Raw genomic sequence first — 27,606 nt, 5'->3', positions numbered from 1 at the left:
GGCGAGGCGGGGGCAGCGCAGCGGCGAGGCAGCCTCGGTAATTTGCGTCAGCGGGAAACAGCATCGCGGAAAAATGTCAAGTAAATGGGGGAATTGTTCTAGCCCGGCACTTTGATTCCCCTTTAAAGTGTTGCGTTCAATTTATTTCATTGTTGGCTACCTGGAGCCGCTGTGTTTGATTCCCGACTTCAGAAAAGGTGGAATTATCTCCAATAACAAAATGTTTTACATCTGCACCACTGAATAAATTAAACCAATTAAGAAAAACCGGCTCAGATCTTTCCCCCCCTGCTTGGCAGAGGAGGGGGGGAGCCCCCCGGGACTCCCAGAGCCCTGCTAGGAAATTGGGTTTGGATAAAAGCAATCTGCGCTCAGCAGGCAAGTGCCTTCCCCGGGGAGCGGGGCTGCGCACCCCAGCCCCACGCCGGCCCCGTGCCGTGGGGGCACCCGGGCATGTCCCCCCGCTCTGCCGGGGGCTGTGTGGGCAGCCGGTGTTTGCCGAGAGAAGGTGCGGGGAGGGACGCGGTGGAGCTGCAAACACAGGGAGGATGGAGGGGGGGATCCAGCCCCAGGGCGGGGGGATGATGCGCAGGGCCGGACCCCACCACCGCGACCCCCAGGGAGGCAGATGGGGGGTGCAGGTGCCCACGCACCTCCGGGGTGGGTTCTCATGCCGCAGCGGCTGGCTGCGGTGCTGCAGGTGGAAGACTAGAGAAGGGGACCAGGGGTCCCCCTCTGCACGGGGACACGTGTCCCCACTGGAGACCAAACCACTCACCAGCGTTAACCCTTCCCTGGCCAGCCACGCAAACACTGGGGCGGCAGCGCAGCACCCAGAGCGCCACGTCCCATGGGTGCCCACCCTGCCCCCCGGCCGTCCCCCGACACAGCCAGCCCAGCACCCAGCCCTGCACCCACCTGCCGCCCTTCAGGCTGCCGTCATCCGAGAGCGCTTTGGAGGAGCCTTTGTTCTTGGAGAGCCAGGACTTCACCCCGTCCACGCGCTCCTCCAGCTCTGAGTCCACATCCGAGTCACCGTCGCTGCCGGAGGAGCAGGTCGGGGCAGAAAAAAGCAAGAGGTGAGCATGGGGTGGTGAGATTTTGGGTGCTAGGGAGGCGAAATCGCACTGGCAGGCGCTGAACCCCCCCAGCACCCCGTGCCCGTGCACCGTGGCGTGGGCTAAACCTGGTTCTGCTCCATCCCCCGGGGCACAACCTGCGTGCACACGGCTCAACCTGCATGCGAGGGGCTCCCCAAAGCACAGCCGTGCCACGCACCCCCCGAACCTCCAAACCACCCCCTTACCCAGCCAAGGGGCTCCTGCACCCTCTGCCCAACATCCCCCCCCACCACTGCACGGCGCCGGGGCTGGAAAGATAAGATAAGACAGCGGGGCCGGCGTCGGGGCAGTGAGGGGCAGGAGGCAGGGCACGGCTCCAGAAACACGGGAGGTTTCCAGCTTTGGGGCTGGGAAGGAAATAAGTGGGTTCATTTTATAGGCCACCATCGAGTGCAAAATTACAGCGAGGAAGAGCGATGTTGATAGCCCTGGGTAAACAGGAGTTTAGCAGGCAGAACAGAAACGACTCCGGCAAGGCAGGCGCAGGAGCGCGGCGGGCAGATTTACAGCCCTGCCGTGCCGGAGAGCCCCTGATTTACATCCCGGCGTAAAAAAAGCCCTATCTGGCTTAAACCATCTAATTTATAACGTCTGTTCATAACCATATTGATTGCCTTTAGAAGAAGGTGCCGTATGCATTGCAAAATCCATTCCTCCACGTTAAAAGCATCCCCGCATAAATCTCCCTTAATACCTAACTGCTTACTGCTTTCATTAGGGTTATGGCAGTACCGGCGGGATCTATAAGGAAATCGAAGCGGCACGGCCCCCTCTCTCCCCACCCCGCCGCTGGCCGGCGAGACACAAGGGCTCCCACCGAGCCGCTGCCGGGGAAGGGATATATCATATGATCTTAAACGGCCGTTTTATCCGCCCGGCTTTGGGTTTATTCCCTGCCTGGGGACAGCAGCAGACGGCACAGGGGACAGGCTGGGATGGACCCTGAATATGAATCCTCCTCGTTAAATTCAAAGCAACGAGCCGCAGTCCATCACGCGCATATCCCTCCCCTGCAATACATCCAGGCAACGCTCGGCTTGGAAAAAAAAAAACAACAAAAAACCACAGAATAACAACAAAAAAAACCCCAACGAGCCCCGTAAACAAACTCTGGGGGCAGCTGAGGTTTTATAACCAGCAAAATTAAACTCCGTATCAAATGCAATTTATGTCTGGGCGAGCGTGCCGTTAGTTAAGTGGGACCCGGGTCACGCGGGAGCGACCACGGCAGCGGATATTAATTGCGCGTGGCGGCGGGACTCCATCACCGCTCCGCGCCGATACGCTCATCATTAGCCATGCCAGAGCATCACCCCCCGCCCCGGCTCCGGGGGCTCGTCCCCTGTCCCCCGGCGTGGGATGCGGTTACGTGCCGTGCTGTGGGTGCTGTTAGGGCATGCGGAGGTGGGCCAGCGGCATGCGGGGCCCCGGCCCGCGGGGGTGAGCTGGGGGTTAGGGGAGGGGGGGAAGGAAAGAGGAGCTCCTCACAGTTTACTCTTTCTTTTCTGATACTTTGCCACCATGTCCTGCAAACTGGGAGGGGTTGGGGAGGGTCGGGGAGGGGGGGAGAAACAAAACAGAAAGGAAATCAACTGAAAGGGAAAAAAAAAAAGAGCAAGTGGGTGGGGAACAAATGGGGACAAATTAAATGGTGGGGAAGGGTCAGGGGAGGGAGGCGTGGGTGCCCTGCACCCCTGGCGTGGGGCTGCACCCCAGGGGGATCCCAGCATCTCGGGCTGGATCCCAGCAGCCCGGGTCAGGCTGGATCCCAGCATCTCGGGCTGGATCCCAGCAGCCCAGACCTGTGCTGCCCTGGCTCTTGGGGCTGCCCGGGCTGTTTCCAGGCAGCCGGCACGGCCCTGGCTGCGTTCCAGGCACCTCCACAAGCAGGTGAAGCTGCACGGGGGCTGCGCGGGGAGGGAGGGGTGGATGCACAGATGCACGGACTGATGCACGCGTGCACGGGTGCACAATACGTGGACGGACGGATGCACGGGTGCACGGACAGATGCACATGTGCATGATGCATGGATGGATGGATGGATGGATGGATAGACGGACGGCATCCTGCCAGGGCCAGGCAGAGCCGAGGGGTCCCCGTGGCGTTTCAGAAGTGGCAAGGAAAAGCGGTGAGTCCCGGTGCCGTGCCGTGCGTGGGAGCCAGGCCCGGCCGCTCTCACCTGTTGATGAGGTCCTCGTTGCTGTCGCTCTCCATCTCATCCTCGATGGCTGCCTGCAGGTCCCCGATGCGCTTGAAGGCCAGCTTCAGGTCCGATTGCAGGCTCTGGTTGGCGGCTTCCAGGCTCTCGAGGTCCATCTCCTGCAGGGAGGGAGTGGGGCGAGCGGGGGGGGTTACCCTGGGGACACCCCCTCCCGGCCCCCCACCCAGCCCCTCACGGGTGCCTCACCAGCTCGTGCTTCTTGCGGCTGGCCTCTGCCTCCTTCTTGGCCAGCTCGCCCATCTCCTCCTTGACGTCGCGGAGCTGCCGCTGCAGCCGCTTGTTCTGCTCCTTCTCCCGGTTCTCGGCGGCCGCACGCTGATCCCGCTCCTCCGTCAGCTTCTCCATGTTCTCCTTCAGCCGTGTGGCCAGGCTCTGCGGAGTGACAGGCACGGGGTCACCTCTGATCCCCCCCATCGACCCCTCACCCTGCAGCAACACCCGCCAAGGGCTCAGGCGAGGATGGATCCCATCCCCATGGATTTACAGAAGGAAGTGGAGGAGGACACACCCCACACACACCCCCCCCCCAGGGACAGCGAAGGGGCAGAACAACCTCAGGGGCTTTGCTGAATTGGAAAAATAGATTTAACTGTGTGTGAAGTAATTACAGCGTGTAACGTAGGGAAAAAATAGCTCCCATTCTCCCCCAGCCGCTGAGCCAGCCACTGCATATTTATGGCCCCGGCAGAGAGAGCGGGGAAGGGAAATAACAGCTAGGAAAATATTAAGAGGAGAGCTAAGCTGCTCCGCTCCCCCGGCAGAGCTGCAAAGGCAGAATATAAAGCAGGCTGCGTTTAGCGGGGCCGGGAGAGTCTATAATTTCCCTAAGTCAATGCAGGGAAATAGCAGCACTTTGCCGGGCTGGGTGGTGGATTACTGTTATCGGCGCTCGCAGGGAGCTTTCCCTGCGGGGACGAGGACGGGCTGCTGGCAGGGGAGGGCTGCAGCATGGGGGGTCCCGGGGAGGGGACAGTGGGGACGTGCTCGGCGGATCCCCTGGGCAGCTTCGCATCACGGTCCCATGGGATCCCGGTCCCAGCCGGAGCAGGGGGAGAGCCCAGCACCTACCTCCAGGCGCTTGACTTGCGTCCGCTCGAACTCCAGCCTGGTTTCCAGCTCGCGGATCTTGGCCTCTTGCCGGCTCACCAGCGACTTGTCCACCATGGATTGCTCCAGGAACTCCAGCTGGCTCTGCAGGCCTTGCAGCTGCGGGGGGGGGCACAGCCTCAGCCTCCACCACAACCTCCCTGGGCCCCCGCCACGCCACCCTGGAGCGGAGCTGCCGGCCACGCTGCTCCCGTCCCAGTGCAGAGCTCCCCATGGGACTGCTCTGCACCCCCCAGGGTGTAGGGCCCCCCCATAGCACGGGCGATGGATCTCTGGGGACCCCCCATTCCCCCCCCGGCTTGACTCGGGGTGCATGCCCATGCCTGATGTTGGTGCTCCCCACCTTCTCCTGCAGCTCTTGCTTCTCCTTGCTGACCTCCTCCAGCTGCGCCTGGAGGTCGTTCATCTGCGCCAGGTCCCGGGACGCCTGCGGGACACACCGGGGCCGTCAGCGGGGACCCCACTGCGCCGGCTCCGAGAGGGGCGTTACGGGGGGACGGGGGTGCCACAGCCGCTGTTCCCCCCTCACCTGGGCCACAGCCGCCTTGTGCTTCTTCATCAGCTCGTTCATGTCCTCCTGGTCCTCCTCCAGCCGACTCTGCACCTCATTCTTCTCCCGCTGCAACCGGCTCAGCTGCTCCTCCAGCTGGGGGGAGCCACCTGCGTCTCCCGCTGCACCCCAGGAGAGGTGCACCCACCCCCCAAAATCACCCCAAATGGCGTGGGGTCACCCTGCCGGCATGCGCTGCCCTGGTGGGGGTCTCTCCCCCAGTATAGGTGGGGCACGGCCCCACCACGGTGCATCGCACCCCAAAAACGCTTACCGCTGCCTTGGCCTTGGCAAGGTCGTCGATCTGCAGGTGGAGGTCTTCGATCTCCACCTCCATCGACTTGCGGGCCTTGACGGCGGCCGCGCAGGTGAACTGTGACTCCTCCAGCTGCAAGGACATGGCTCAGCGCCCAGCCAGGGGACAGGGACACCCCGTGTCCCTCAAGGGCTCCAGTTTTAGGGGTGTCTGGATGCACACCTGGTTCTTGAGCTGGGCAATCTCCCTCTTGCTGGGCGCGTTGTTCTTCAGGTGGTCCAACATGATCTGCGCATCGGCCAGCAGCGCCTTCGTCCTCTTCAGGTCCCGGCGTAGGCGCTTTTCCGTCTCGAAGTCCCGCTGGTTGGCCTGTGGCAGGGGGGACCGTGCCAGGGCACCATGCTGGCAGGGCACCCACCCCGCCACGGCCACCTCGGGGTCCCCGAAGCGAGGCACATGCACCCCACCTGCTCGCTGACGGCAGATAACTTGCTCTCCAGCTCCCGTTTCTCTCTCAGCACCTTCTGCTTGTCCTCATACTCCTCCTCCAGCTGCACCTCCATCTGCTTCAGCTGGGGGACAGCCCCGGCAAGCCGGTCAGGGCGGGAGGAAGGGGCCGGGACCCGCTCCTCATCTGTCCCCACATACCGGGGATGCCAGGTGACCCCATCGGCCGGGTGCTTGCACAACCAGAGGCACAAAGCCCGGCGTGCGCTGGCCCGGGCGGCAGAGGGACCAGTCGGACCTGCCAGGCCAGTGGAGCCGGGCTGTGGCTGGCCGCGTGGGAGCCGGGTGCTGCGTGACGGTGCCCAGCTGGCAGCTCCTGGCACCCGGCCGGGGCACGGGGACACATCCTGGCCCCACCTTGGGCAGAGGGGACGCAGCCGAGCCTTACCTTCTTCTGGCACGACTGCCGAATCTCCTCCACCTCCTCGTCGCGGCTCTCCACCTCCTTGGCGTGGGTCTGCCGCAGCCGCTCCATCTCCATCTCCAGCCGCAGCTTGGCCTGCAAATGGCGGGGACGTGGTCAGAACGAAGGGGACATGGGGACACCCCCACGCCGCTCCCCGGGTTCCACTCACCTGGAAAACCCCCCAATCTGAGGCCGGCCGGGCCGCCCGCCCCACAGTGACCTGCCGGGCCATGGCACAGAGGGCCAGGAGCCGCGTCGGCAGCCGTGACGCCTGGCCAAACGCCGGGCTGAGGGCCACCGCCTCCTCGTTCTGGGCAAGCCCGGCCCAGGTAATAACAGCCCTGCATGAAACCACCCCGCCCAGAAACCTCGCCCCTCCCTGCCGTACCTGCTCCAGCATCTGGATGGTCCCAGCTTGCTCGTCCAGTTCCTCCTCCTGGTCTTTGACCTTCGCCTCCAGGTCCCTCAGCTGCTTCTTCACCTTGGCCAGGGAGGCCTCGTCCTTCGACTCCTGGGAGGAGATGTCCTGCAGCTCAGCCTCCAGCGCCTCTGCCTTCTGCGTCAGCCCCGTGATGTCCGAGTCCTTGTCCTGCCGAGAGAGGGGGTCACCATGAGCCTGGGGCACCCGCCGGCCGGGGGACTGGGCGGAGGACCGGGCACCGCTCACCTCCAGCAGCTGCTTGAGGCCGAAGACCTCGGCCACCAGCACGTCCTTCTCGCGGCTCAGCTTCTCCCGCTGCAGCCTCTCCCGCTGCGCCTCCTCGTGCGCTTGCGAGAGCTCGCTGTCGAACCTGTGCGGGGACAGCGGGCTGGGCGCTCGGCACCCCACGACGGGCACCGGGGATGGGTCCCCAGCCCCGTGCCACCGGCACCGCACCGAGCAGCCCCATCCTGCGGCAGCAGGCACCGGGATGCTCGTTTGAAACACGCTGTCGATGAGCCTTTAATTGCCGGCACAGTGGCGTGGAGCCACTTGGAGAAATTCCTCCCGATGCCCCCGCTCAGCAGCTAACGGAGAGCGCAGCGCCTGCAGCGCAGACCCCGGCAGCCCCAGCAGCTGCCCTGCGGGGCCGGCACGTGCCAGCGGGAACCGTGGCCGCTAACGGCGGGGGCTTGGCTACGCGAAGGCAGCTGGGGACACCGCACCCTCCAAGCAGGATGCGGAGGGGCTGCAGGACGTGGAGGGGCTGCAACGCACGCAGCAGAGATGGGCTCTTGCAGCAGCTCGGCTCGCCCAGCCGCAGCCTGGTGCCGCGGTCCCACGCGGGATGGCACCGCTCCCATCCCTGGAGGGGACACGAGCCCCCGGCGGGGGAACGCTCAGCGCAGCCTGGAGCCGGGCGGCACCGGGGCAGCCTCTCCCGATGCCCCTGGGATGGGACCAGCCAGGTTTGCTCTGAAATCGCTGCCTTTGGGGCTTGGAAAACAACCCTGTGTTTGAGTTTGTGACCTGCATTAAACACCTCGGCGGCTAATCCCCATTTTTCCTCGTGCTGGGTAATAAACAGCTGCATTAGCACAGACTCCAATCCGCGGAAATTGAAATTAATTAGATTGGATTCTCTCGCTGTATTTGTGTGTGTGATCATTACCATAATGAGATGAAAGCGTCCCTGCTGCTTAATAACGTTAGCAAACTTTGGGGCTGGGAGAGGGGACGGGATGAGAACAAGCGCTGAGCAGAGCCACGGGGCACAAGCAGCCTCCACAATGGGGCACGGCCCCACACGGGGGGATCACTCGGCTCCGGGCTCCCCAAAAGGGCATCGGGGTCCCCCCTACGATGAACACATCTGATCCGGGCAGCCCCATCCCGCCAAAGACGCCTTGGCCAAGCGGGAGCTGGTGAAGTGCCCAAATCCCTGCTAAAATGGTAACGCCGCTTTGCAAGAGACTCGCCGTGCGGCGAGGATGCCACCTCCCCCGCGTCCTCCCACCGCCAGCGCGCGGTCCCCACCTCCGCTGCTTCTTCTCCAGGTCGTGGTTGCGTCCTTGCTGGCCCTCGAGGTGCAGCTTGGTGTCCTGCAGCTCCGCAGCCAGGCGCTGGCACTTCTTCTTCAGCTGCTGCAGCGCCCGCTGGCTCTCCTCGCTGTCTGCCTGCAGGTCCGTCAGCTGCGGGCAGGAGCGGGCAGGGAGGTCAGGGCTCCGGGAAGCCACCACGTCCCCGCTGCCCTGGCCATATGCGCCCTCAGCTCCGAGCAGGCAGCGACTGCCCACTCCCTGCCCATCCCCACGCCCGGGGGGGGGACGGGGGGGTCCCCGGGGCTGAGCCCCACTCACCCTCCGCTCCAGCTGCCTCTTGCCCTGCTGCTCCACCTCCAGCTTGTCCTCCAGCTCCTGCTGCAGCCGTTTCTTGGTGAAGTCGATCTCCCGCACCGCCCGCTCGTATTTCAGCCGCCATTCGCCACCTGCACGGGGAAACGGGGTCACCGAGGGGCTGTGCGGGGTGGTACAGGGTCCCACGGGTGGGCGATGCCGCCGTGGAGAGGGGGGCACGGTGCCGTGATCGCTGGGCACCCAGGGTGTGCCGGCGGCGAGCACCGGAGGCAGGATGGTACCTGAATCATCATCGTCGAGCTCCCCGTTGAGCTCGGCTGCCCGGATGAGCCGAGCCTCCATCACCTCCATCTCCATCGACTCCATCTGCTTCTTCAGAGCATCGTACTTGGCCTGGGAGGGGACACGGCTGCGGTGAGCACCGGGGGGGGCCGGGAGATGCTGCGAGGTCGGGGAGAGGCGCAGGTACCTGCAGGTCCTTCATCTCCTTCTCGGCCCGCAGCCTCTCGGCCGTCTCAGCATCCAGCAGCTGGGAGGCCGACTCGCCGGTGTTTCGCTCGTCTGTCAGCTCCGATGTCAGCTCTGTGATCTGGGCAGGGGGGGAGAGGGACCGTGGGCCAGGGCAGGCGCCGGGGCAGGCCAGCACGGCACCGCACCCCTTCCCGGTGCCGGCAAGGACCTACCCTGCTCTCCAGGCGGTCGCTGTTGAGCCGGAGCTCGTTCCGCTCCTTCTCCACCTTCTCGAGTTTGCTCTTCAGCTGCTGGATCTCTTCCTGCAACAGAGCGGGCGGTGAGGGAGGGGGCAGGCACAAGGGGAAGAGGTTGGCAGGCAGGAGCCTGGCAGGGATCCGCACCCCCCCCAGCTCCCCCCCCCCGCGCTGGGTGGGCAGGGTGGGGGCTCCCCGGGGCGGGGGCCGCTCTCCCCTGCCAAGGGCTGCGCAGGGACTTTCCCCAACCCGCTCCGCCGCCATGCCGACTCCAAACCCATAAATGGTGTCGAAACACCAGGCAAAGCCAGAGAGGGGACCCCCCATCCCCCGGGAGAGGGGGTGGGGGTAAAACCCACCCGCCAGCGGCTCGCCAAAGGGTTTGGGTGCACCCAGCCCAGGTTGGGGAGGGAGAGGGCCCACCGGGATGCCCGGGGACCGCCGGCCAGCACCGGGGCAGCGTGCCCGGCTGCCAGCCTCAAGCACATCTTTCTCTCCCCTCCCCTGGTCCCAGCACAGGCTGGGTGGGGGGGGCAGGAGAGGGCCCAGGTGTCCCCACCCCAGACGCCCGTCCTCGGTGGGTCAGAGTGAAAGCTGAGCCAGGCAGCGGCTCCGTGCCGGGCGGGCTCGGCAGGGGCACGAGTGTCTGGTTGCCAGCGCAGCTCAGAGCCCCCGCATACGCCTCCCAGCACACGGTTTCGTTTCCACTCTCCACGCCTTGTAATTGGGCTCGTGCAACAGCCGGCTCTCGGGGCGCTAATGACACGCTGATTTGCAATTAGGGAGCAATTCGAGCCTGGCGCTGGCGGGGCGCAGGGCAGCCGTGGTCCTGCATCCCACCCTGCCACGGAGCTCCTGCATCCCACCCTGCCACGGAGCTGCTGCATCCCAGCCTGCCACGGAGCTCCTGCCCAGGACCAACACGCCCCCAAGGCCACCCTGCCCCATCCAGCGTCCCCCCAGCACGGAGATACCCACGTCTTTGCCGCGGATCTGGTCCTCAGTGAGCTGCACCTCGATGAGAGGCCGCACGGTGGTGAAGAGCTTCCACCAGGGCCAGCCCTTCACCCCCTTGTTCTTCTTGATGTTCTTCTGCACGCACCGGATGGCCAAATCCTGGATCTGTGCGGGGCACGGTACCAGCACACGGTACGGTGTCAGAACCGGGTGCCGCCGGCGGGGCAAAGCAGGGTGGGCGGGCGTTCAGCACCTCTGCCAGCACCCCGGCGCGTTCCCCTTCGTTAGCATTTGTGCTAATTGCGCCTGGCTTATCTGCTGTTTGATTCCCTCCAGCCCCTCCAAACGCTAATCTGGCAAGGCGCTGCCGAGGTGCCTATTTTACGCCCGCTTTAATAATAAAAGCAGGAGCCGATACGCCGCTTCATCCTGCTGCGGCAATGCTCAGCACCCTTCCCGCCGGTTCCCCTTGGCCCCCCCGGTTCTCCCTGGCCCCCCACGGCTCCCCACGGCTGGGCGGGCGCGGGGGGAGGCGGGAGGAGGAGGTGCTGGCCCAGGCGGCGGCAGAAAGGCTGCGCTGCCCATTTTAGGCGAAATTGTGCGGCAGAGCGGGGAGGGGAGAGCCGCTGGGACGAACCTTTCTCTTCTTGAACTGCTGCCGTGCCAGGAAGCCCCTGCACGCCGCCTGGAAGAGGGTGATGTTCCTGCTGGTCTGCGTGTCCCGCTGCTCCTCCAGCCTGGCCAGCGATCCGGCACGGAAAAATACCTGCGGGAGGGACGCGGGGTGAGATGCCGACGGGTCCCGGCATCCCTCCGGCCACGTCGTGCCACCCTCCCTCCGCGCTGGCCGGCAGGGACGTGGCTTTCCCCTCTGCAGCCGCTGGTCCTGTCCCGACGCGGGGGTTTTATTCCCCAGGCACGAGGAATGCCGTAGGAGGGAGCGAACAGTGCTGCCCTTGTGCTGCCCCGCCGCGTCGTGCCGAGCTGTGCCGCCCACCCCTGCCCCGTGCCGCTGCCGGCACCCGCGGCCAGCATCCGGCGTCATACCCGGCTCAGTCCCATGTGGTAACTGCTCTTCTCCAGGTCCAGCGACTCCAGGAGCTCCTCCACCGCCTGCGGGGGGGGGGGAAGCATCAGGGCTGGGCTGGCAGCACCCCGGGGTGCAGGGGACCCCCAGACTGCGGCGCTGGCCCCAGCACGGGGCACGTACCCGCTTCTCGTCCACCACGATGTAGTTGCGCCCGTGCTTCTTGGTCAGGTGTGGGGCCAGGACATCAAAGCGCCGCCTGAACTCCGCAAACACCATGTGGTCTGGGTAACCTGGGGGGAGCAAGGGAGAGTGGGGCTGCGGGGGCAGCCGGGACGCCCGGGGGATGGCGGGCACATCCCTGCGTGCCCCGACTCCCTGGGGCCCATCTTTTGGCAGAGCTGATGGGGTCACCCCACGTGGCAAAAGCTCCCTCCGGGGTCGGGCACGACCGGAGAGCCCTGATGCTGCCTGGAAGGTTTTCCTTGGCCGTGTCCTCCAGCAGTTTTGGCTGGGATCTGGGGAGAAAGCGGCCAGATCCCGCCTCGGGGGGAGCGCGGGGACACGTGTGTCGCCTGTGCAAGCAAACAGGCCCCGCTCCGGCTCCGCTCTGAGCCGCGGCCAACTTCTGCGTCAGGCTCGTAGCGCTGAGCCTCCGCATCTTAATTAACGACATGGTATTGACGGGGACGCTGACCCTGGCAGAGCCGGCTGGCCGCGGCCATCGATCCAGGAGGTGTGCGGGCGGCATCGATTTCTGATCGCGGCAGGAAGGGTCCAGCCTCCAGGCAATAAAACCTCGGCTGTGCGGCCAGCCGCGCGTATTGATAAATGCTTTGCTGAGCACGACCCGGAGTCCCTCGTCCCGTCGGGACAGGGGCTGGCTGCCAGCGGGAGAGCTGCCAGGAGCCGGCGGCACCAGCGGAGACAGCCAATTAAGGCCATGACTGTCCCCGGCGCAGATAACGGCCCCACGGAGGGGGGACGGGGACGGGACTGCCCAGGGGGAGGACAGCTGGCAGCCGGGGGGCTCAGGGCAAGGGCGTGTGCCGAAGGGGTTCCCTGGGGGACGCTTTGGCTCCCCAGGGAGCTGATGCAGCCAGGAACCCCGCGGCATCCATCCCCGCAGCGGGAAGCGCACCGCAGCCCCGGCATCCCCCCGCTGAGTGCCGGGGGTGCCGGTGGCACGGCTCACCTTGGCGGTACATGCGGAGGGCATCGAGCAGGCGGGAGCCACGGAGCTGGGCGCGCAGGAGGGGCACGTCCAGCTGCATGAGCCCAGCCTCACAGTGCTCCGCCGGCAGCTCCAGCTCGCTGCCGCTCACGCGCCGGCACGGCAGAGCCCGAGGGTCGCCGCCGCCTCCGGCCGCCTTGGGCAGGAAGCAGTGCACGAAATGGAGCTTGGACTTCTTGATGCTGTCGATGAGAGCGTCCTGCAGGCATGGGAGAGCTGGGTGAGCAGTGACACACAGCGGTGCCCCAGCCAGACCCCCCCTTGGTACCCCCTCACTCACCACTTGCAGCTTGATCTGGATGCAGAGGGACTTCTTCTTGACGGCGGCCACGCCGGTGGTGAAGGTCTTGCGCATGCTGGTGGCCCGGCGCAGGGCCAGCTGGGAGCCCCCCTCCAGCCCCGCCACCGAGCCCGACAGCACCAGCGCCGACCCGCCGCGGCCGGCAAACAGGCTGCTGATGACCTTCCTGTGGGGCACAGAGGGGACGTCACCCCCCAAAATCACCTCTCCCCCACGCTGTGCTCCTCCCCCAGCCCTGGGACCCCACTCACTTCTGTGACTCCTGCAGCAGGACGGAGGCGTTTTGGGAAGCCGGGTTGTGCTTGACGTGGTTGAGCCAGCCCGTGGCATCGTACTCCACCCAGTTGGTCCCCGAGCTGTGGCCCAGGAGGAAGTGTCGGGGCTTGTCGCTGGGGAGCAGCGGGTTGTGCCCTGCGGGGAGACACGGCACCGCTGGGCACGGCCCCGAGGACCGGTGCTTTGCCGACGCACGGCCCCGTAGTGCCGGACCCCCCCTGACCTTTCTTGCCCCCTTCCTGGGGGCCGTAGTAGGAGAAGAGCCGCTCCAGCAAGGTGTCCTCGTTGCCACCCGGCTGCAAGGCCTCCTCCTCCAGCAGCCACAGCAGCCCCCGCGCCTCGTCTGTGCGGGCCAGCGACCGGACCTGCGGGCGACACTGTGCTTGCGCCCAGCACGGGATGCCGGCGTACCCCGGGGCAGGGGTGGGGGGGGACAGGGGACCTGGGCCACCCTGGGAGCATGCAACCTCAGCCACTGGCAGCAGCAAGGCAAAGTGGCACCACAGGAGAGGGCCCCTGCTTAACAGAGACCCAGCAGGAAAAAAGTCAATACATAACGCTCCAGGTAGCGAGATGCTCGCTGGGGTGGAAAACGCCGTGCTCAGGCACCCCTGGGATGAAACCCAGTGCAGGGCTGGTGCTAGCAGCCCCCCTCGGTCTCTGCAGCCTCCTCCAGCAGGGACTGGAGCACCCCAGGGACTGGAGCACCTTGGGGACCTGTGCGCCCTGGGGACCAGAGCACCCTGGGGACCAGAGTACATGGACTGGTGCACCCTGGGGACAGGAGCACCCTAGGGATCACCCAAGGTCTCCATGCCCTCCCGCTCACAGCATGGGCAGCTCCGGGGGCAAGGGGGGACACCGTGCCAGGGGATGCACCAGGGACGTGGGCTGACACACGCTCGCAGCTGCGCTCTCATGGCCGAGCATTCGGGTCAGCCCCTCTTCTTCCCCTGACTACTGCCCAAAGGGCCAGGAAAGCCGCCCGGCGGCTGCCTCCCGCTACGAACCGCCGTGACGCAGCCGCGGTGAAGCGCGGTGGGTGCTCACCAGTGCCTGGTGCGAGGGCTGGTCTATCGCCGCTACAGAGTCAGAGGAGCCGGGCTCGGCGTCAGCCAGGGCAAGCTCTATGTTCTCCTGGCGAGGGGGCAGAGAGGTGCGGTTAGTGCCCACGCAGTGGGCGAGCAGCGACAGGGATCCGGCAGCGGGTCAGCACGTTGGTCTCAACGGGGTTTAGGCAGGGGACAGGGCTTTCCCAGCGTCCCACCGCCCCGCTGCGCCGGCACGGAGGAGATGCTCGCGCAGAGAGGGGAGGGGAGGGCAGGAGGGGAGGAGGCGATGGCAGCCCCGGGCGTCCCCGGTACCTCCTTGTAGCGCTCCAGCTCGCGGGCGAAGGTGCGCTGGTGGAAGAGGAGCTGCAGGCGCTCCTGGGCATAGTTATGGCAGAGCTCCTCGAAGGTGGCCCCCCGGCTCTGCCCTGCCAGCTCGGGGTTTTGCGCCCCAGGGGTGTCCACCACCGTCACCGAGCACACCGAGTGCTGGCTCGACTTCAGCGCCCTGCGGGGGACAGGGGGACGCAGCGGGCTGAGCGGGTGCTGCTGGCCCCCTCCCCCCCGATTCCCCCCCCCGGCCCCCCCAGCACGTACCTGTTGAGGAGGGAGATGAGGAGGGTGAAGAGCTCGGAGTACAAGCCGGCCGCCATGCCCTCCAGGCACTCCAGCGCCGTCAGCTTGGGACCTGGCCGAAGCAACCCTGAGCGTCCCCAGCCCGGCATCCCCCGGGGCCACCCGCTGTCCCCACCGTCCCTCACCCTACCTGTGCTGCCGTCGCCCAGGGGGGGCTCGTCGGGGCCCTGCCGGAAGGAGGTGGATCGCTGCAGGGTGCCCTTGGGCTGGTGCTTGAAGATGGAGGAGGAGAGCTCCTCCAGGCTGCAGCCCAGCAGGTAGGCGGCTTTCTGAGCCCACTCGTGCCGTGCAAACTGCTTCCTCCCGGCTGGAGGGTGGAGAAGGGGGCTCAGTGCCGGCCGGGGCATCCCCCCAAATGGGGGGCATTTCCAGCCAGACCTGGGACAGTCTCAGGGGCCCCCAGACTAGGCTGGGGATGCTGTGCACAGTGGGAGCATGTGGCCCGTGCAGAAGGACTGGGGAGCGTGTTTTGGGGTCTGATTAGAGGAGACGGGGGGTGAATGGCTTCACGCCTCTGTGGGGCTGAGCCCAGAGCCACGCCGTGGGGCGGGGAGCGGGGGTCACCCCTCGCCATCGCTGCCTGGGGACCCCGGGGACCTGCGGCCGTGCGGGGCTCTGAGCCGCCCCAGCACGGGGACACGTCCCTGCTCGGCCACAGGCACCGAGCAGCCCCGTCGTGACGTGGCAGGACAGACCGCGGCTGCTGGATACGAGCACACGGATGCTGGGAGAGGGCAGGGGAGGTGGGAGCAGGTTAATGGTGACACGCAGGGACACGACAGCGGGAAGGCAGTGGCACGTGGGAGGGGGAAGCCAGAGACACGCGCGGAGAACAAGACTTTACCTTCGTCGGCGTCTGCATTGCAAAAGGGCAGCATGCACCATGCAAACAGAGACAGGGGTTAGAAACAACGGCACGAGACAGCGCAGACACGCGGCATGGGGATGCCCTCCTGCCGAAACACGCCACGCGCACGCACCGCCACGCCACGCACGTGCCAAGCCTGGTCTCCCCCCAGGCATCGCTGCAGTGAGATGCTGCGACCCAGCACGGAGGCCCTTCCCCTGTGAGCCCCAGTTACACGTGGGCACTGCTGGGGATCAGCTCAGCTCTGCCCCGGAGCACGGGGAGCCGCTGCTGGATCCAGCCCAGTACAAGCGTCAAGGGGCCAAGAAAGTGGGGGCTGATACGGCTGAGCTGGCTCTGAGCATCCCCAGAGTCCACGAGATGCAGGGGAAGCTCCAGGAGCTGCACAGAGCTGGGGCTGGGATGCTTGCCCCGAGCAGGATGTGGGGGTGCTCCCCTCAAGCAGGATCTGGGGTTCTCCCCCAGCAGGCCCCCATGAAGACGCTCCCAAGCTGCCCAAGCATCCCACTGCGGTGGCTGCAGCGGGGCCCTGCTGCCCTCTAGTGCCCTGAAGCACCCCACGGGCCAGCACCGCACCCCGCTGCGCCCCCGAGACCCCTCCGCTCTCTCCCTCCCGTTCCCCAACTCATTTTTTTCCCCGGGGCTGCAAAATCCCTCAGTGCAGCCGCCAGCTCCAGGTGCCCATTTCGGGTGTGCCGTGCCCCGGTCCTCCTGCCAGCGTGCCGCACCGCAGGGGCTTCCAGCACCGGCGGGGGGGGGGGGAAGGCGAAAGCCCCAGGGGGAGAAGAGCAGCCCCACGAAGCCAAATTCACCACCCCCAGGGATGGAGAGCAAAGCCGGTGCCCGTCAGAGCAAGACCTGCAGCCCATTCCGGGTGCCAGGGCAGCCCTTCAACACACCACCAATGGTGCCAAGAGGACCAGGGGGGTAGCAGGCAAATTTGGGGCTGCCAGCACCCAGCCGGGGGTCAGGGTCGATCCCGGCACACCAGCAGCATCCTAAGCCCCCATTTCAGCCCCAAAACCAGCACCGCGCGGCACCACCCGGAACAGAGCCCCCCATGGCTCCGATTACCGGCTCCGTCTGCCAGCGGCTCTGCAGGGAGGATGGGGGGAGAGGCGTTACACTGGGGACAGGGGACACACGCACCCCCCGACTCCCTCAGCCCCAGCCAGGGCCCCGGTCCCCCAAGTTGGCAGGGACCAGCCCAGGGTCTGGGGGTGTTCGATTCCCAGCGGCCACTGGGACCACCCCGACCGAGGGGGCAGAGCCGGGTGCCGCAGAGTGCCCAGGGTGGCAGGGCACCGTCCCTTAGCTGACACAGCCCCGAACACCCTCCCAGGGCTCGGCCACACCGGAGGCGGGTGCATTTCCAAGGTGCCGAGGTGCCGGCGATCGCTCCAGGACCCCATGCAGCCATCGGCCCCCACCCTCGGCTCATTAACGCCTCCCAGCCCTGAGCAGCTCGTTACCTTTTGTGGCCCCAGCGGCCCCCAGATGATAAATGGCCCCCAGGACGAGCCAGAAGGCTTTCTGCTCATCACCGGAGATGCCCATCACCTTCATGGCAGCCTGGAGCTTGTTGAACTGCTGGGTCGCCTTCTGCTTTTCCTCCGGCTGCAGAGACCAACGGGAGCCATGGGTGTGGGGGCCCAGCTCTGCCTCCCCCTGCACCCGAACGGGCCAGGGAACCCCGTCCTCCCCACAGCCCCCCACCCAGCCCCATAGCAGCGACCTTGGAGAGGGGCGCGATGCCAAAGACGTTGTTCTCTGCCAGGTGGTTGAAGTGAAGCTCAGTCCTGCGGGGATAAACACCGAGATTGACCCCATGTAGGAGACCCCAGAGACCCCCCCCGGCTGAGGGCTGTGCCCTCACCCCCCCCAGCTCACCGCAGGGCGCTGTCGGAGCAGGCCAGCAGGTAGTAGAAGACGTTGAAGGTGGCCTCGTTGGCCGGGCGCTTGGCAACACGCAGCTTCTCCAGCAGCAGCGTCTGGTGGAGATGGGAGGGTTGGGAACCATCCCTGAGGGACTCGCTCCCACCGAGACACCGCAGCCCACCCTGGCCTCATCCTTGCTGCCTGCCCAGGGTCCCCACAGAGACGTGAGGGTCTCCTGCCACCGCAGGGCATCGTATGAATGCCAACAGCATCCAAGCGACCTCTGAGCATCTCCTCTTCTGGGGTGTCTGCTACTAGAGGAGCACGAAGCGGCTCTCGTGCATTTTAGGGCCTCTGCTGTTATCACACCAGGGTGGTGTCTGGAAGAAAGACACCCCAATATTGTGGCTAACTCAGCAAGGACGAGGAGTCGATCTGATGTGCGCACGTCTGGGTGTGAACAAAGACGAGAGCAGGATGCCTGGCTGCTAGGTGCTGCGGGCACGGCCGGGCCACTGGTGGGGGCCCGTGGCAGAGCTCGTGGGCTAGTGCGTGGCCAGACTGCCGGGAGAAAACACCTCGGCGGGGTTGGACCGGCTCCCGTGCCAAGGGGAGCCGCCCCGGTGAGGATGGGGCAGCTCCCATGCCGAGGGGGGCCGCCCCGGCCCCTCACCTGTACGGAGGCAGATGCCACCTGCCCAGCCTGGTCGAAGTCCAGAGAGATGATCTGGGAGAAGCGGGTGGCGTTGCCGTTCATGCCAGTGCTGCTATTGCCAAAAGCCTCCAGGATGGTGTAGAGCGCCTGCCACTTCTCCGCTGCGGGAACAGAAGCGGGGTGGTGGGGTGCAGGGGCTGTGTGGCGGGCAGCCGGAGCCGGCACCGCCAGCCGGGCAAGCGCTGCTGCTCCTGCGCCGTGCTCTGCGCCACGGCAACCCTCGAGAGCGCGGTAAAGGGACCGGCGTGAGAAAGTGAAAGCGCGCCGTGTGGCATGCGTCTGGCCGCTGCCGGGTGCGGGAGGCTGCGGAGGGCTGTGGCCGCAAAGCAAGGGGCGTGCGCGAGCGGCACGGGAACCCCGCACCCCGCCAGGGACTCACCGGAGAAGACCTTGCCAGTGCTGCCGGCGATGGTGGCGAGGTACTGGACAAGGTGCTGGCAGTTGGTGGTTTTGCCGCTGCCGCTGGCGCCCAGCAGCACGATCGCCTGGTCCTGGCGGCTCATCAGCATGCTGCGGTAGGCGGCCTGGGCCACCGCGTAGATGTGCGGGGACGTGTCCTCCCTGCGGCACCCTTTGAACATGTGCATGACCTGGGGGGAGCAGGGGGGCACACATCAGCACCCTGCCACCTGCACCGGCTCCCTCTGCACGGTGGCACGGCTCCCAGCCACCCGTCCCCTCCGGTTCCCCCCCCCCCGGCAGCAGCGTCACCTTCTCAGAGTACATGGAGGGGGAGCTCAGCGGGTTGACGATGACCATGGTGGGGCCAGCGTAGGTGTGCAGGAGGTTGCCGCCGTAGCGCTGCCGCAGCGTGTGCAGCACGCTGGACTCGTTGAGGTAGAGGAGGCTGGCCAGGTCCTCCACGCGGTCGCAGGACGGGGGGTTCGCCTGGCAGGGAGGTGGGGGGGTGCGTCAGGCGGGGAACGGGGGTCTGCTCTGCCGTCCCCCGCCCCGCGGCCCTACCTTCTCCACATCATCCTCCTCCACCTCCAGAACAGCTCCGTCGTGGTCCAGCTTCACCTTCACCTTGCCCTCGGGCAGGGGGCTGCCCTCCTCCGGCCGCAGCTGGCTGCCTGCGAGGGGCACGGGGCGCTCAGCGGGGCTGTGCCGGCAGCCCCCTGGGGACACTGCGGCTGGGCCGGGGGGGGCTCACTGTGCCACGGGAAGGACGGGGCTCCCCGTGTCCCGGCAGCGCCAGGCTGACCCCGACTCACCCAAGGAGAAGCCATCCCTGTGCACCAGCCACACCTTCTCGGTCTCGTACCAGGCCTCCTCGGCCGCGATCTGCTCCTCCGTCTTGGCCTGTGGGACAGCGGGATGTGGGGCGGCCATGGTCATCTGCCCCCGCCCTCACCTCACCCCCTCCACACGTCCCTGGGGCTGGAGGGAGCAGGGCTGCGTGGCTACGCAGCCACGTGTCAGACAGCCATGGCCACCCTCCGCAAGCCCCAAGCCCTCCTGGCACGTGTCCCCCACTGCCCCCGGGGACCCCGGTGCACTCGGGGCTGCAGAGACCACCAGGGCCCTGCCACGGCTCCAGGTTGACATGAAGTCGCAGTGGCCCACGAGTGCATTCACCGTGGCCACCTCGGGCAAGCCTGCAGGGGCCAAGCTCCCAAACCGCAGCCCCGAGAGCGGGCGCCCGTGCCAGCCACGTGCTGGGATGCAGGGACACCGGGCATGCTCTGGGGACATGGAGCATGCTGCAGGGACACGGGGCAGGGACACGCTGTAAGGACACGACACAGGACACGCTGCAGGGACGTAATGGGGGGACGCAGGACATGGCACGGTGACGGCAGAGTACCGCGGCATGGGAAATGCCGGGCTGCCACCCGGGAGCAGGGTGAGCCCCAAAGCCAAACCTGAGCTGCAGCAGGGACGGGGCCAAAGGGGGCTGCCGGGGCATCGTCCGCTGGACCCTGGTGAGGCCGAGAGACGGGGGGGTGAGGGCAAGAAGGATTTACCTCTGCCCTGCAGACAGCACAGAAAGCGGCAGGGGGAAGCGAGCGGGGGCAAAGCACCGCCGTGCCAAACCCTGCGGGCTCTCCCGGTGCCACAGCCACCGCTGCAGCCAGCGGAGCGGCAGGACCAGCGTGGTGCTGGGGCACACGGAGCCAGGAAGGATGTTGGCCATGAGGCCGTGCTGCCAAAGCCCTGGGACCGGGGACCACTGTGCCAACCTGCTGCAAGCTCTGCCAGCACCACGCGCCACGGCTGCTTCGGCACGAGCCGTGTGTCCTGCCTGTGCCGGGTATCTGCCCCTTTACACCCTGCTCCGCACCCCTGCCCGCCCCAGCTGTGCCACCTCCACCGAGAGCACCCTCCTGGGACGCCCAGCTCCCCGCACGGCCCCGCTGGGGAGGGACAACCAGCCCCGGCCGCCCCGGCACCCTCCGGCCCCGTGGGCGACGCGGCAGCCCACGGAGCAGGGCGGGATGGGGAAAGCCTTACGCTCCAGCATGAGGCGCGGGCGCAGACGCCAGCCCAGCGGCAGACAGAGGATGGCGGGGGGTCGCCGGCAGAGGCCGAGGGCTCCTGAGGACGGGGGTACAGTACCTGGCTGGGTGCCAAGGCGGAGGCAGCGAGGTCCAGCTAACGGTAGCGAGGAAGGAGGAGAGAAAGAAGAAGAGAGGGGGTGAGAGGCAGAGAGCAGCAGCAGCAGCAGCACCGTGACGTGCCACAGGGCCCCGGCGTGGCCACAACCCCCACGGCACCACCTGGGCATCATCCCAGCCACCAGCAGCCATGCCAGCATGGCACAGCAGCTCCCCACAGCCCGGCACGCTGGTCCGAGCAGTGATCCCCAAACCCACCGGCACCCCCAGTCATCCATCCCCTGCTGCCGGTGCCACCCGGAGAGGGACCACGGGGCTGGTGGCCAGGCACAGGGGTACAATCACCCCGTGCGGAGCACACGGCACGGCCGGGGCAGCCTCACGCTGCCCATGCCTCCCCGGGCAGGCGGCACGCAAGCGCCAACGCCCCTGGAATTACAGAAGCGGTGAAGATCCTCTCCAGCCGGCGCTGCGCTTCCTCTGACGGGCTCAGCCGGGACGCGGGGCTGGGGGCAGCCTGGAGGCAGAGCACCGTTAGCACCAGGCCGGCCGCCCCGCAGCCCCTGCCAGCCCCGCAGCCCCCACCGGCCCCACGCTCGCGGCACGCAGGCGCCAGAGGGGCTATCGCAGAGGCTTTCCCAGCCCTGCAGCCCGCCGGCGCTCAGGGTGGGCACCGGGGCGAAGGCTGGCCCAGCCCCGCGGGTGCCAAGGTCGGCACAGCCAGGGTACCGCTGGATACCCCGCAATGCCCGAGGACCCGGGTCCCTGCTCCCACACACCTGCTGGGGGGGTGCCGGGGCGGTTTTCGCAGGGATCGACCGCTTCTCACAGGGCTGCAGCTTCTTCTCCGCACGAGCCGGAGGGGGAGACAAGGGGCAGTGTGATTGGGCGGCCGCAGTGCACACAACTGCCCCGAAAAGTGACCCCCCACCCAGCACCACACACCCCAAACCCACTGCAAACCATGCGGGTGAGCTCACACCATGCCGTACCGGGCGGCACAGCCCTGCCGCTGTGTTAGAGCATCCCCCGCGGTGCACACACGGGTACCTTGTGCCTCTCCAGGGCGGTGGGTTTTGGAGCGGGCGCCTTTGCAGGCTCCGCTTTCCCTCCCGAAGGCTGCACTGGCGGCTCTGGCTTGGCTTCGGTGCCCGGGGACGGGGACGGCTTTGCGTCCCCCCCAGCTGGCTTGGGGGACTTCTCCTCCCGCCTGTCCCCCGGCCGGGTCCGTGGCCGGTGCTCTTTGGTTTTGCCCTTCGCCATGAGGGTTTTGAGCCCCGCTGAGATCTCATCCTTGGGCTCCAGCTTGGCGGGGGCTGCCGGCACGGCAGGGGGAGGCGGCACAGGGGGGGGAGCTGGGACGGCGGGGGGAGCCGGGACGGCGGGACGGCCCGCGTCCTCCTTCCTGGGGGGCGGCACTGGCTCCGGAGACTTGGCATCTCGCCCCGGCTCCTTGGCACTGCCCGCGTCCTCCCCCGGCAGGACTTTGCGGACCACCTTGCGCACCACCCGGACCACCCTGCGGCGGGACAGCCCCTGGCCCTCGTCCCCCTGTGCCTCAGCGGCCGGGCCCTCCAGCCCGTTCACAGCCGCCCCGTTCAGCACCAGCTCCGGGCTCTTCCCTCGCCCGGGGGGTGGCTCAGGGCTCTTCGGGGGCTCAGAATTCGGGGTTTCAGGATTCAGAGGTGCAGACACAGCATCGTTCGGGCTCTCTGACTGCAGCCACAATAACACCGGTATAAGCGGAGGTCCAGCAGTGCAGCGTCTACCACCGCAAGCACCCTCTGCTCGGGACACGGTGGTGCCCGGGGCTTCGTGCCCTGCCGCAGGAGCACGGCTCCCAGCCAGACGCTGGCACTGAGGGATGCGGCACCCAGTCCCCTTCCCCAGCCAGGGCAGGGAGCAACGGTGACCTTCCCCGGCCCTGCACCCAGGGACCCGTCGATGCTCAGGCTGCTGGTACAGGGGTAAAACTCAGTGCTCAGGGCACCGGCAGCCTCACTGCAATGCGCAGGGCAAGCTGCAAGATTTCTTCCGCTGACAGCTTTGGCAAGCAGCACGGGAGCCAGCACCGTAACCGCAGTCCTGCCGTCCCGCTGGGGTGTGCAGGCCAGGGACAAGCCCCGGGGAAGCGGAGGGGAAGAGATCGCCGCGTGCCGACAGCCGGGCATCCCTGCCGAAAACACCCGCCACTTTCCACATGCTGCCCTGGAGCGGCCATGGGCGCTCCTCAGGGACTGAGACGGGGCGGGGGGGAGGCTGAGCCCACGACCCTCCGTGATGTCCCCAAGCCCCGGCATGGGGTCTGTCCCCACCAAGGACGAGCCCCATCCCCGACACAGCTCCACCCTGCCCGTGCCCTGCGACACTTACAGCCCCATCCTCCTTCCCAGGTCTTTTCACAGCTAAGGATTTGTCCTCGTCCTTGACCTGAGGGTCAGACAAACAAGAGGAGCGCGTTTCAGCCCGCCGCAGGACCTCGCTGCCGGAAAAGCCGCAGGGACCGTCACTCCATGCCAGGGGGGCAGGAGGCTGCTGCATAACCCAGCCCCAATCTGCAGCCCGCTGCAGCCCCAGGGATGAGGACACGTGTCCTTCCAGGCTTCCCAGCGGCTGAAAAAGTGGGGGGAAGCGCAGAGATGCGCCCCGGTTGTGGCAAACCCCAAAGGTGGGAAGCGCTCTGTCCGCCCGGCCCGGGCTCCCTCCTCGCGTGCTGGTACAGAGCCCCGTCGCTGCTCCCCACGGGGGTTCTGCCTTTTTGCACGTCCCCCCGCCAGGCGCCACAGCACATTTCAAGTGTCACCAGCTAATCTCTGCGGCAGCCACACGTGGGACGTGCCAGCACCCTGCCGAGCAGGGCGACCCAGGGTCTCTGTGGGGGTGGGCAGCCAAACCCTCCCTTGCCGCGCGCGGGGCTGGCCGGTGGCACTGAGGTGACGCACACCGTGTTAGGGGCTGCGCCAGCCGCTCGCAAAGCGGTCGTTAGCGATGGCGTTAGTAATCGCATGCGTGGCCGCGTCGGTGACCGCAGCCGTGCTGTGGTGGGGCGCAGGGCAGCTCCCTGTTTGCTCAGCGCGGCCCCCGGCATGACAGCGCGGTGAGAGGCTGGGAGCACTGCTCTGAACGCGGCGCTGGCACTGGGCAAACTGGGGGAGCCGGTCGGCAGCGTGCGGCAGTGTGACCCGAACGTGGGGTGTGGGCAAACGCGCGAGAGACTTCCCTTCTGCTCCCAGAATGCAAACCGGGATGAAAACGCCATGGCGATGTCTCATGGAGCCGCAGCCCTGGCTGGGGAGAGAGGGAGAGGTGAGACGGGCCGGGGTCAGCACGTGGGACGCTGAACCACAGCACGACGTACGAGCACGTGCCCTTCCCCGCCGGCCCTGGGAGCCCAGGACCCTCAGAAATGGGGGTCTGAGCCCATCTGACCCTGCTCAGCGTACCAACAGGCAGCGCCTATAGACAGGCAGGTGGCCGGGCTGAGACCCGACAAAACTCATTGTGCAAAAAAAGCCCCGTTAGTCAGGCCGCAGGACCGTGCCCCAGTTTTCCCCCTGGCAGGCCAGCCCACTGCGGTAACCAAATGCCAGGGTGAGGGAAGGGATATTTTCTGCCCCGGGCGCCCTGCTGACCCTGACAGCCGGGGTTTATTCTGAGCCTGACCCCATGCCAATGGCTGGGCAGCCCCGGCAGGACCCACCGCCCCGGCTGGCGCAGCGCTCCGAAACCCTGGGGCCGTCAGGGAGAACTCCCCCTCCCAGGGCTGGGCATGGTGCAGAGGAGCACCCGGCCACCGAACCAACCCGCCCGTCAGGGGGGGCACGTCGTCCCGTCCCGGAGGGGTCCCCTGTCCCCCCCTCGTCACCATAGTGTGAAATGCTCGTGCCCAGAGCACGGGCTGGGCGTGGGGGTCCGGAAACAAACTTGTCCGTGGGCCAGAGCCCCCAAACCCTCCACCATGGTGCTCCCACCTCCACGCAGCCTGGCAGCACCCCAAAGGCCCCCGGAGAGCACCGGCCTCAGGGCAGAGGGTCGGAGTCCCTGGGGATCCACAAGAAACAGCCCCCGGCCACCAAAGCACCCCAGGGGTGGGTGCAGCCTCGCAGCCCCCGACCCCAATGCCAGGACTGGCCCTCATGTGCCCCCCTCGTGCTCCCCCGTGCCATGCTGGTCACGCTGGGAGTACCCACCTTACCGCAGGGTCGGGGCGAGCTGGGAGCAGGGTTTCTGCTGGGGCGAGCACGGCGCAGCGCGGTGGGAGAGGCGCGTGGGGCGGCAGCCGGCGGCGCGGGGACAGCTGGGCTGATAGGGCTACCCTAAAAATAGCCGAGGAATGCGAGGGCCCCGCCGGCGCGCGCAGCAGCCGGAGGAAGCGCCGGGGGGGGACACGCGGGCAGCGAGGCCTCGCCGCCACTACCGCTGCCGCTGCTGCCGGAGGAAGTGATGTGGGCTCGCCGCAGCCCGACGCCGCGGGGGGAACTGCTTGGCCTCCGTCCCACCACCCGCCCCAGGGGAAGTGGGGGAAGACGCCCCCGGGCCGAGCGCAGCTGCAGGGCTGGGGGGAGCCAGGGAGGGCCCTGTGCCACGAGGGATGGGGCTGCACGCTCCTGCACCCCAGGGTCCCGTGGCGGGGTGCCCGGTGTCTGAGCGGGGCGTCCAGCAGCATAGCGAGCGTCCGGCATCGTGCCGGGTGGTGCAGCCCCAACACCGCTTGCTCCTCCCTTTGCTTTCCCATGAACACAACAGCCCCCCAAAACACTCCCAGGGACAAACAGCCCCCCGCCTCGAAGCAAGGGCCAGCGCCACAGAAGCGTGCCGGCCCAGCAGCCCCCCGGCACAGCGTGGCAGCCCACGGTAAAGCCGCTTTCACGGCAAAGCTGTCTCTGGAGGTCCAAGGTCTCCCTGGAAACAGCAGGAGCGGGGCGGCGGGTGAGCGGCCGGGGGCCTCCCTGCGCGGGGCCTGCCGGGAGGAGGCCGGTGGCAGGGAGCCAGCAGCGTGGAGAGGCGGCAGCTGCTCGGGCACGTTGGGGACTCTAGCCGGCACCTGAGCAGGTCCCTGCCCGACCCCGGGGACGCAGATATGCCCTGAGCCAAAAACTACTCCTGGAGGAAGCTGGGGATCCCGGCCCGACCGGGAGGGCTGTGCCGATGGCGGGCTGGAAACCCCCGTGCCGGGGACGCCAGCACCAGGCCATGTCCCTCCCAGCACACATTAACGCCGGGTTTGGCAGCACCGCCCCGGGGCTGGCACCGCACGGCATCGGGCACGCGCCGGGGAGAGGCCACGGCAAACACCCTTGGCAGGGCTGGCATGAGACGGTGGAGGGTGCCCACGGTGTCCCCAAGTAGTGCTGGTGGCAGCCACTGCGTTATTACCAAAAAGTCACAGCCACGTCCCCTGACAGCAGGAACAAGAGGCTTTGGCGAGGGCACCAGCCCAGCCCCGGCACGCAGAGCCGCCGCAGCCCCCTCCACGGCAAGCCGAACCCACACAGACCAGGCGACGTGGTCCTGCCTTCCTGGGAGGTCCCGAGCATCCCCGAGGCTGGGCATGGAGCCACCCGCAACGGAGGAGCCCAGCTCCCACTGACCATCTCCACCGGGACCCCCAGCCCAGCCGCGCAGCCATGGCAGTGTTTCTGCTCAGCCAGCAGATTCCTCTCGTTCCTCCACCGGGAACTTCGGCAGAGATGCGCTGACCCTGCAGACGAGCCTGCCAGCCACAAGCACCCCCACCGGGGATGTCCCGGCAGCACCAATCCTACGGTGAGGGCAGAGGAAGAGCCAACCCAAGAGGTTCCCAAAAGGAGAAAGCGCCTCTGGCACTATGGGAGTCCCGCAGCCCCCGCTCCACATCCCCTGCCTCCCCACGGAGTCCCCGGTGGGATACGGAGCATGGCAAAGAGCCGGCACCCAGCCACGCCGCGGGGACAGTGACCTCCGGGGACCAGGACGCCCATGGCAAGTGGGTGAGCACGGCACACAGGGTCTGCCGGCGCGGCTGCCAAATGCCTGTGGTCCGGTCAAAGTGCTGGAGCAGTCGGAGGCGTTTTTGGAATATTTCTGCCCGGCCGGTGCACGCCTGGGCCCTGCCAGAGGAATTTCGCCGGTAAATAAATAAATACAAGCGTGGAGCCGAGCCAGCCCGGCCGCCCTGTGCCGGGAGCAAGGCTGGGACACAGGGGAGGCTTTCACCTGGTCCCCGATGCCCGGCCCTGCTGTGTCACCGGCCAGCGCCCCGCACACCCCGCAGCACCCAGAGCCCCCCCTGACACGACGGGTGCTGCCGCTGCCCAGCTGCGGCGTGGGTCCGTGGGGATGAGGGCGGCTCGGCACGGCCCCTGCTGAGGGGGTTAAATCCCCCACGGTACACAGGGAGCCTGGCACCATCCCACTCCAGCCGGGGAGGGGCTTCCAGAGCAACAGCCCAAAATATGTCTATAATTTCCTGTTTCAAAAAGGATCATTTTTATTTAAATTAGGACCAGAAACATTCCAGGGAGCTTAGCGGGGCCTGGGGGAGAGCCGGGCCTCCCTGTGCACCAGCACCTTGCGCAGCTCCAACGGGTGAAGGACCCTCAACTGTACCCTGCACCGCAGCCTCGGCTCCCCAGCACCGGCAAAGCCACGGCACGTCCCCCTGGTGCACCCCTGCACCACACAGAGAGAGGACAGCATCCTGTGCCGAGAGGTGCCCGTGCTGCGGTGGCACCCAAAGATGCCACAAACACGGTCACTGCCAATCTTCTGGCTGGTTTCCTCCGGTTGACGCCATCTAACCGCGCCAGGACCCGGCCCGAGGCCGTACGCTGCAGCCTGTCCCCCGCAGCCCCACGGGCACCGGCATCTCCTCTTCCCCCTTCTCAGCCGCAGCACCACGCTCTTGGCGGGCACAAGTGCCTTGCTGATCCCTGCACGCTGGCATCGAACGTGCACCTGCTCCCACGCTGGCAC

General features: G+C 67.0%; 1 protein-coding gene across 12 annotated transcripts in view; it reads right to left on the bottom strand.

The window, feature by feature from the left end:
• Nucleotides 1-27,606, bottom strand: part of MYO18A (myosin XVIIIA) — a 32,929-nt gene that overhangs the window by 3,152 nt on the left and 2,171 nt on the right. For 2 of the 12 annotated variants that reach the window (XM_054848012.1, XM_054848001.1), the window contains exons 2-41: nt 20,549-20,689; nt 19,960-20,016; nt 19,309-19,396; nt 19,058-19,167; nt 18,806-18,982; nt 18,474-18,684; nt 18,053-18,195; nt 17,392-17,492; nt 17,237-17,300; nt 16,974-17,118; nt 15,478-15,489; nt 14,764-14,940; nt 14,595-14,685; nt 14,313-14,505; nt 13,999-14,085; nt 13,172-13,313; nt 12,924-13,083; nt 12,652-12,838; nt 12,333-12,570; nt 11,321-11,430; nt 11,158-11,223; nt 10,748-10,876; nt 10,132-10,275; nt 9,130-9,219; nt 8,916-9,035; nt 8,728-8,839; nt 8,450-8,577; nt 8,127-8,281; nt 6,837-6,960; nt 6,558-6,758; nt 6,152-6,262; nt 5,724-5,828; nt 5,479-5,625; nt 5,275-5,388; nt 4,980-5,096; nt 4,794-4,877; nt 4,412-4,549; nt 3,530-3,715; nt 3,302-3,441; nt 919-1,041 (exon numbers count right to left, since the gene is read on the bottom strand). In XM_054848012.1, the coding sequence (XP_054703987.1) occupies nt 919-1,041; nt 3,302-3,441; nt 3,530-3,715; nt 4,412-4,549; nt 4,794-4,877; nt 4,980-5,096; nt 5,275-5,388; nt 5,479-5,625; nt 5,724-5,828; nt 6,152-6,262; nt 6,558-6,758; nt 6,837-6,960; nt 8,127-8,281; nt 8,450-8,577; nt 8,728-8,839; nt 8,916-9,035; nt 9,130-9,219; nt 10,132-10,275; nt 10,748-10,876; nt 11,158-11,223; nt 11,321-11,430; nt 12,333-12,570; nt 12,652-12,838; nt 12,924-13,083; nt 13,172-13,313; nt 13,999-14,085; nt 14,313-14,505; nt 14,595-14,685; nt 14,764-14,940; nt 15,478-15,489; nt 16,974-17,118; nt 17,237-17,300; nt 17,392-17,492; nt 18,053-18,195; nt 18,474-18,684; nt 18,806-18,982; nt 19,058-19,167; nt 19,309-19,396; nt 19,960-20,016; nt 20,549-20,689 (5,168 nt within the window). Of the gene's footprint in view, nt 1-918; nt 1,042-2,609; nt 2,655-3,301; nt 3,442-3,529; nt 3,716-4,411; nt 4,550-4,793; nt 4,878-4,979; nt 5,097-5,274; nt 5,389-5,478; nt 5,626-5,723; nt 5,829-6,151; nt 6,263-6,557; nt 6,759-6,836; nt 6,961-8,126; nt 8,282-8,449; nt 8,578-8,727; nt 8,840-8,915; nt 9,036-9,129; nt 9,220-10,131; nt 10,276-10,747; nt 10,877-11,157; nt 11,224-11,320; nt 11,431-12,332; nt 12,571-12,651; nt 12,839-12,923; nt 13,084-13,171; nt 13,314-13,998; nt 14,086-14,312; nt 14,506-14,594; nt 14,686-14,763; nt 14,941-15,477; nt 15,490-16,973; nt 17,119-17,236; nt 17,301-17,391; nt 17,493-18,052; nt 18,196-18,473; nt 18,685-18,805; nt 18,983-19,057; nt 19,168-19,308; nt 19,397-19,959; nt 20,017-20,548; nt 20,690-21,091; nt 21,170-21,431; nt 21,495-21,702; nt 22,369-23,025; nt 23,085-23,874; nt 23,941-24,842; nt 25,069-27,606 lie in introns of those variants that run through there. The other 10 variants (XM_054848002.1, XM_054848007.1, XM_054848003.1 and 7 more) reach the window with 10 other exon arrangements.

Source organism: Grus americana, chromosome 19 (genome assembly GCF_028858705.1).
Source record: "Grus americana isolate bGruAme1 chromosome 19, bGruAme1.mat, whole genome shotgun sequence".
Classification (NCBI taxonomy): Eukaryota; Metazoa; Chordata; class Aves; order Gruiformes; family Gruidae; genus Grus; species Grus americana.
Note: the sequence above shows the minus strand (reverse complement) of the source record. Positions and strands in the feature narration are given on the sequence as shown.